Raw genomic sequence first — 8,417 nt, 5'->3', positions numbered from 1 at the left:
GAGCCCAAAATATAAACAGCACTGCAAACAAACAGGCACAACAGTGTCATCCTGGGTAAGAAGCTAAAAGTGAAAGAAAAAATACGTATTTATATATATACACACAAAGTACATATCCCCTAAGTATAACGTAGTGATTATAGTTACTATAAAGCTAATTTGTCCCTCTCAAATAGTATATTTTACAGATTATTTGTAAAGATATCACCATATTTATAGTATAGATCTCTTTAAAAATAATACATTTCAATAAAAAAAACTATTGTGAATTTTCCTTTTTATACAGATTCAGTAGTATTTTCAAGCAAACTAAAAAAGAAGTTTGCAATCCCAGCACGTAAGAAATAAGGCCTCTTTCCCCCCTCATATTGGCAAAGCAAAATATATAAAAAAAAATTCACCCTCCCCCTACTTTTCTATAGATATTATAGTTCATATACTCATATTTCTTTACCACAACATCAGCATTTGTTATTTTTAAGTAACAAGTCAATTGAAGTTCATAGTGTTGCCTCTGAATCCCCATTTCATTATAAATACTGGGTCTGTGCCTCTTCAAGAAGACAGGACAGCTTTTTTCAGCTTCTCGATTTCTACCTAAAATACAAAACATAAATTGAGCAGCAGAGACAATATCTTTATCCTAGTCAAGTTTTTTTTATTTTATCATATGTCATTAAGATCTGGTCATACTTTCAAGCCTACAGATGCTGATTTCCAGTCTAAATCCAATTTCCAATGGTGTGTACAAAGTTCAACAGAAGAAAATGTCACCATGCAAGTTCCTAAATGGCAGGCAACAACAACACAAAGGCAACTACAGTTGTTTCAGCCAGGAAAAGGTTATGTCGTGTAAGCGTTTAGAAGAACTGTAAGAAAATCAGCCCCACAAAAAACGAGGATCTTTGAAACCAAATTAAGAATTTATACACAGACCTTTAACAAAAGGGACAGTACAGAACAGCAATAATAATAATAATAGTAATAATAATAAAAATATATACATAAAGTACCAGTTTAGTTCTTTTTCTTGTACAACCAATGTGATATTGGTAAATCACTTAACCTCACTTGGTCTCAATTTCTGTACCTGCAAATAACATCTTCTAAATTGTTATCTTTAAATCCCAGAAATGCATTTAAGTTTCAATGTACTGGAAATATTTTGACCTGTAGGCAAACTCTATCCTTCAATTAACAGAAGTTGGCAATTCAGAAACTTAAGAAAATTTGAAAAATTCATTAAATTATCACAATAACTACAGTTATGTAATTTTGATATATTACAACTAAGTTGAGGCTCAAAGAGATTAAATACCATGCCAATGGTTTCCTGCTAGTAAGTGGCAGAGAACTTGTACTGATAAAGTCTAAGGCCCTAATACATTGTTTTTATAGTCTCTTCACATTGATATATTTTGATCATCTTTGACCTTTCCTGGCATGTGGAAATATTTAGGCCTTACCATCTCCTGAAAGCATCATCCCTTTACCCAAAAGTCTATACGTGCAATGGCTAACCTCTGACAAATAGTTCATTATTAAACAACTAGAGGCCCAGTGCACGAATTTGTGCACCAGTGGGATCCCTTGGCTTGGCCTGAGGGATTGGGCTGAAACCGGCTTTCCGACATCCCCTGAGGGGTCCCGGATTGCGAGAGGGCGCAGGCCAGGCCAAGGGACCCCACCAGTGCACGATCGAGGCCAGGGAGGGACACGGGAGGTTGGCCAGCCGGGGAGGGACCACGGGAGGGCTCCAGGGTGTGTCTGGCCCATCTTGCTCAGTCCCGATTGGCTGGACCCCAGTGGAGTGTCTGCCCCTTGGTTGTCAGTGCACATCATAGTGAGTGGTTGAGCGGCCTTAGCATATCATTATTGTATTACACTTTCATTGGCTGAACAGCTGACCAGACAACCAGACACTTAGCATATTAGGCTTTTATTATATACAATGGGCATTTTTGTCAGTAAAAAACTGTAATTTAATATGCTCACAATTCTCTCCAAGGGATTCTAACCATTCAAGAATGGTCTGTTGCAAGCCGATGTGGCTCAGTGGTTGAGCATCAGGAGGTCACAGTGTGATTCCCGGCCAGGGCACATGCCTGGGTAGTGGGCTCGATCCCCAGTAGGGTGGAGAGGGGCTGGGCAGGAGGCAGCCAATTGATGATTCTCTCTCATCATTGATGTTTCTATCTCTCTACCTCTCCCTTCCTCTCTGAAGTCAATATAAATACAGTGGGGCCTTGACTTATGAGTTTAATTCGTTCCGTGACAGAGCTCGTAACTCAAATTACTCGTATGTCAAATCAAAAAGTGAATGAGTGAGACACGTGATACTGGGCTGATGCTGTGGCGTTCACTATGACGTTCAATTAGCGGTGGGGTATCTGAAGTTGGCTCATAACCTGAATTTTAGCTTGCAACTCAAAGCAAAAAATCGGCCGAGAGACGGCTTATATCTCAAAAAACTCGTTGGTCGGGACATTCGTCAGTCAAGGCCCCACTGTACATTTAAAAGAAGAAGAAAAAAAAAAGAATGGTTTGTTAATCCCAGGATCTTTCTTGATATTATTATTTGACTAATATGATTATTAAACATTTTAGCAGCATTTGATTGGGACAATTCTTAGTCTTCAGACTGGATGAAGACAAAATTGCTCAATGGCCTGCCTACTGTGCTATTATTGTCTCTAGTCCAAAGATACATTGACCAACCGTACCAACTTTAATGGGAGAGGAAACACAGAAATAGAAAGAAAAAAACACTGATAGAAGAGAGAGTAGGGGGTAGAAAAAATAATCCCATATGCAGCCAGTAATACTCCTGACAGACTGCATAAATTTAGATATTAGGTAAATACTTATATTGCTGGAGTTTCTCTCACCTAGTTCTTTTATGGTCATTATTCATATGTAATGCTATATAATGCTAACTTCATAGTAACTCAAAGTACTACTATTAATTTTGGGGGAAATATAATTTCTCCTCTATACAGATGATTCTAAAACTCAAATGCCTAAAGAAGAGTGCTTTTACAAATACAAGTGAAAACTTTCCGCATTAGGGAAAAAAAAATAGTACAAGTCACTGAGCAGCTAATAGCTGATTTGGCTAAAAATAATGAGTCAAACAACTTTCTTCAAAAACTAACAGTTCTGGCCCTGGCCAGGTAGCTCAGTTGGTTAGAGCGTCGCTCCAATACACCAAGGTTGCAGGTTCGATTTCCGGTCAGGGCACATTCAAGCAAATAATGAATGCATAAATAAGTGAACAACAAATTAACACTTCTCTCTCTCAAATCAATTAAAAAAACCAAACCCAACAGTTCATTTGATTCTTGTAATATTTTTTAAATATTTTTTCCCTTTATTGAATAAGATATTACAAATGTGTCCTTATCCCCTCAATGTCCCCTCATCCCCCCAATCCTGAGACTCAGCACTATTAGTTCCTCTTACCTATTATCTTATTTTCATATATGAATATAAATGTGTATGTATAAAATGTAAGGAATAAAAATCAAGAAAACATTTTAAAATTTTTTTAAGACCTTTTTAGCATGTATCCTCTAACATTTATCAATTTGACAAAAGTCGACTAGCTATCTAATATGTACATAGCACTGTGTTAGAAGATATGGGCAAAGATGAAACAGACATAGATCCTGTCTCCAACAGTCTTATAGCTAAAAGGTAGGCAAAAAGAAGTACATAATGTAACAATGATAAGATAAAATTAATTTCTTACAAAACTAAAGTATACGAACTTGGAGAAACATAAATTAATCTTAATCAGAAAAGACTGGTACCAACTTAAGGTGACTGAGCTGGGCCCTGAGAATCTGTAGAACTTGGGCATGAGAAGATGAAACAAAAGGAAAATAAACAGGCATAGAAGTTCAGATGATTAACTGTAAGGGACAATGGAGGATCAGCAAGGGAGGAAAGAGAGATAAACTAGGATCAGGTCATAAAAGACATATGCCGAGTCGAGAAGGTTAAACTTTATCCGGCAATTAAGAGAAAGTTCTTAAAAGTACTGAATAAGGAAATTTGAGATAAGAATGAGAGAAATTTCACCAAGCCAAACAGAAGATAAAGAGCATGAGAAATAGTGGGAATAAGGAGATAAATGTTAGGATGTGAAGCTAACAGGCCTGAATGGAATGGAATCAGAAGAGAACAGAAGTCCCATGTCCAAATGCTAGAAGGGCAACAAAACCATTGACAGAAACAAAGAATCAGAAGAGCAGGAAAGGAAGATGATAAATTTCACAGGGGACATGCTAAGTCTACGTTCAAGTGGAACACCCAGGAAAACTAATAGCTAGAAATACAAGATAGAAGGTGGGACAAGAAGACTTAGATTTAGATGGAGATGCACTAGAGCTAATCAAGATATTCATGGGCTCAGAGAAGAAGAGGGAATACACAGAAAGGAGGATCAAGGACAGTACTGAGGGAGCACCTCACTTAGGCCACAAGAAAGGAAGAAGAGATGGAAAAGTTAAAGATAGAAATGCAGGATCATAAAAACCAAGCAAATCTTTGAAAGAGTGGCAATGTCAAAATGTGAAATGACGTGGTAACTGCAGACACTTTGGAGTTGCCATCAGTAAACTAAAAATGCCAGGGGTGAATTCAATGCCAGGACTGAATTAAAAGTGAAGAATTAGAGACTGCTAATATATGCTTTTTCTTCTTCTTTCTTCTTCTTCTTCCTTCTTTCTTCCTCTTCCTTCTTTCTTCCTCTTCCTTCTCCTTCTCCTTCTCCTTCTCCCCTTCCCCTTCCCCTTCTTCTTCTTCTTCAACAGATGAATCCCAAATGAAAAGAGAAAACTACAGTAGATCCAGAGGGTATCTGGACATGAAAAGGGGCTTTTCTTTGTTTTATTTAGACTAAAAATAAAAAATTTTAAAAAAGAGTGTTTTTATGGAAGAAGGAAAAGAGCCAGTAAAGGGGATATCTCTATATTTAAAAGCCTAATATGCTAAGTGTCCGACTGTTCGACCAGTCACTATGATACACACTGACCACCAGAGGGCAGATGCTCTGACCAGTAGGTTAGCTTGCTGCTGGGGTCCAGCTGATCAGGACTGGGCAAGACAGGCTGGACATGCCCCAGAGCCCTCCCATGGTCCCAATCATGCACCGGTGGGGTCCCTCAGCCTGGCTTGCACCTTCTCACAATCCGGGACTCCTTGGGGAATGTCAGAGAACCAGTTTTGGCCCAATCCCCGCAGGCCAGGCGGAGGGACCCCATCAGTGCATGAATCCGTGCACCGGGCCTCTAGTGTCATATAAGGGTAAAAACAAAGTTTTGATAATTGACTAAATATCTTCACATATAACACCTCAACAACCAAAACCAAATAAGGCTAAGTGACTTCCTCAAGTTCAAACTGTATAACTTAATCCCTATGAGCAAAGGTTCTGAAGTCTGGCTGCTTTTGTTAAAAATTTCAGCTCTACCGGTGACTTAATCATTCTAAACGTGTTTCATCCTTAAAATGGGAATAATCCTACAAGTTGTTATGTGTGTCCAATGAGATAATGTACAGGAAGCATTAAGCCTGACTGACCCATTGTTTAGAACTGGAAGTCATGAGTAGAAGCCAGAAGAGGAGCTCAAGTTTTTAATGGCAAGTCCATATCTCAGTGCTAACAGAAGAAATGGGTAAGTACAATGAGGCAAGGGAAAAGTTGGGGAAAGTATAAAATAAAGAGAGAATGGAATGAGCCTCTGAAAAAAGGCAGGACACACTTTCTCTGACATATGCAGAAAAAAAGACAAATGAAGGCCAAAAATCAGTGAGGATGGGGAAAAAGTTAAGGAAGACAAAGAAAACAAGTGAAATTATCAGTCATCAGCACAATGAAGACGATGACATTACAGTTGTAAAGTAAACTCTCAGTGAGAGATTCAAGTCAGCAAATCTATAGCCATCCCATTACCACCACCACCACCACCAGCTTTGTTCCCAGCAAAAGTAAGTTGAAAAAAAGAGAACTTAGCTCCAGTAAGAAGCGGGTTGAGTGCAAAAGATCTAGAAGTAGACACTCTTAAGAGGCAAGAGCCATGCTTTACCTACGTGCCTCATACACCGCCAATGAGAGGTAGTGCACAAAGAACATGTGCTCAATCATGCAATGGAATGTGACAGGGAGTCAACAAGAGGTTAATTAAATGGTTACAAGCAGCAAGGAGTGTCCAGCTGAAGTAGGATAGCATCATTTGTAGTGGAACCAATCACCAAGTTGGGATGGAAAAAACATGTCTACTTTATCCTGCCTGCAATCTCAATGCTGGCAGAAATGAGTTACCTCTAGATTACTTCTCAGCACCTTCTCTTCTTCCAAATCTTTTCGTAGTTTTTCCAGTTCTTTCCTAAAAACAAAGTCTTAATTACTGTTGAGGCTTAATTAAAATATACATTTGACTAATGTCACCAGTCTCTGGGTTGCCTGACATCCCAAAACATGGGGGAAACTTTTTAAAGGAAAGAGCCATGTTAATTGAGAAAAATTTCAAAATCTCTACATGGAATGGTTCAGTATAAGAGGTAATACTCAACAAAACATGGCACAAGTACCTGAGAATAAATTTTTTTTTTAAAGTGAATACAGAACAGCTCATGACAAAATAAATAACAACTTGTTTTTAGAAGCAATTGCCCATATTCAGTTACCATGCATTTCCCAGGCCTAAACAACTTGGTAAAACGAATGTCAAAATATGCCCCTGTATAAGGCAAATTATAGTTTATTAAGTAAGATAACCATTTCTCTTCTCTATTTTTTAAATTAAACGTTACATTAAAATCCCAAAACCAAACCAATATACAAAATAACTTCAGCCACCAATCCCTCTTCTTTAACTCATGTGTTCATTTTGTTATGTTCTATCTACCTCTTTATAGTCATTTTTCCTTCCACACATCTCAATATATATTGTATATGTGTCTTTTTCACAAAGTATTTTACACAACATTTCCATGTTGCTAAAATTTTCATATTTCTGATGACTGCTGTTCGGTATTCAAATATTCAGGTTTTTTGTTTGGTTATAGTTGGTTTGGGGGGAGGGGCAAAGGAAATTGGAGGAATAGGAACTTTATTTAACATCATGAACACATCAATAGATCAAATTTCTAAAGCAAAAAGTGTGGACATTATCAGCCTCCTGATATACTAGGAAAATTATCTTCAAGAGTATTGTAGAAATAGCTTGAGAAAACTGTGAAAATTCTCATGAAGAATATATGAGAAAAAAAGGAAGTTTTAAATTATATAATATCAAAACTAATTTCTTCTGTGGTTTCAATGATTATAAAGCCATATTGTGATTAAATTTTCTACCGACTAATTTTTAAAATATTTAATTCATATTTATGTAGAGTTAAGTTGGATATGTGATATAAAATGTACTTCTAAGCTATTTAACTTCCTACTTTGATAAAGTTTTCATTAAATAAAATAATGCTTCTTTTGTCCAATTATTCTATTATTCTGAATTTATTATTCATTTAATTTATATCTAAATTAGGATCTACTCCTAGAATATTTATCCTGTTCTCTATATCTAACATTATTCTAAGTATTTGTTTTTTATTTTGATAATTTAGAACCACTTTACTGCCTTTCAAAAACACATTTACAAATATGAGCTTTTTACACAGCACTGTTTTCTCTTTACAAGAATAAGATCAAAGTACACATCTTGTCCTGTAACTTTTCTACTGAAAATATAAATTACTGACTCCATCAATCTTTCCTTGGCAATCTCCCTCAGTTTTTTAATGACTTGTTCTATTTGAGGTTTTAATACTGAATGCATAAAGTCTATTTATGTTTTTATAAACTATAAAGATATAATAACAAAGCAAAAAGCTAAGAACTCCAAGTCAGCTTAGGAAATAAAATATATAATACCAGTACCTCTGATACCCAAAAGTGACCCCCTTCCTCAATCCCATTTCTCCCATCTCCTTCATAGGATGAGTTTTATAGTATTTATTGTTCTTTTTCTTCTTTCTAATTCTGTTATGCATACAAATGTATCATGAAACAAAATACTGTTTGCTGTTTTATGTTTTTCAACTTTATGTAAATAAAATAATACTGTATGTCTCTAATTTACTTTTCCTGCCCCTCCAACATTTCTTAGATTAATTCATGTTGACACATGAAGCCATAATTCATTTATTTTTATCACTGTACGCTGTACAGTATTTCTCTGTATCAATATACATACATAAATGGAATATATATATATATACACACACACACATATATATATATATACACTAGAGGCCTGTTGCAGGAAGATTCCTGCAAGAATAGGGGTTCCTGAGGCCAGAGTAAAGCAGAGAAGGGAGCGAAGCCCGCCTTGGCAGGCTTCGCTCCCTTCTCC

General features: G+C 36.6%; 1 protein-coding gene across 1 annotated transcript in view; it reads right to left on the bottom strand.

Moving 5' to 3' along the window:
• Positions 1 to 8: 8 nt before the first annotated feature.
• CD2AP (CD2-associated protein) overlaps positions 9 to 8,417 on the bottom strand; it is a 159,305-nt gene continuing 150,896 nt past the window's right edge. Inside the window, exons 18-19 of the mRNA XM_015572164.1 lie at positions 6,329 to 6,392; positions 9 to 597 (exon numbers count right to left, since the gene is read on the bottom strand). Coding sequence (XP_015427650.1) covers positions 556 to 597; positions 6,329 to 6,392 — 106 coding nt within the window. The 3' untranslated portion in view covers positions 9 to 555. The remainder of the gene's footprint in view (positions 598 to 6,328; positions 6,393 to 8,417) is intronic.

The sequence above is a fragment of the Myotis davidii genome, unplaced genomic scaffold (assembly GCF_000327345.1).
Source record: "Myotis davidii unplaced genomic scaffold, ASM32734v1 scaffold167, whole genome shotgun sequence".
Taxonomy (NCBI): Eukaryota; Metazoa; Chordata; class Mammalia; order Chiroptera; family Vespertilionidae; genus Myotis; species Myotis davidii.
The sequence above is the reverse complement of the archived record's forward strand: the minus strand, read 5'-3'. Positions and strand labels throughout refer to the sequence as shown.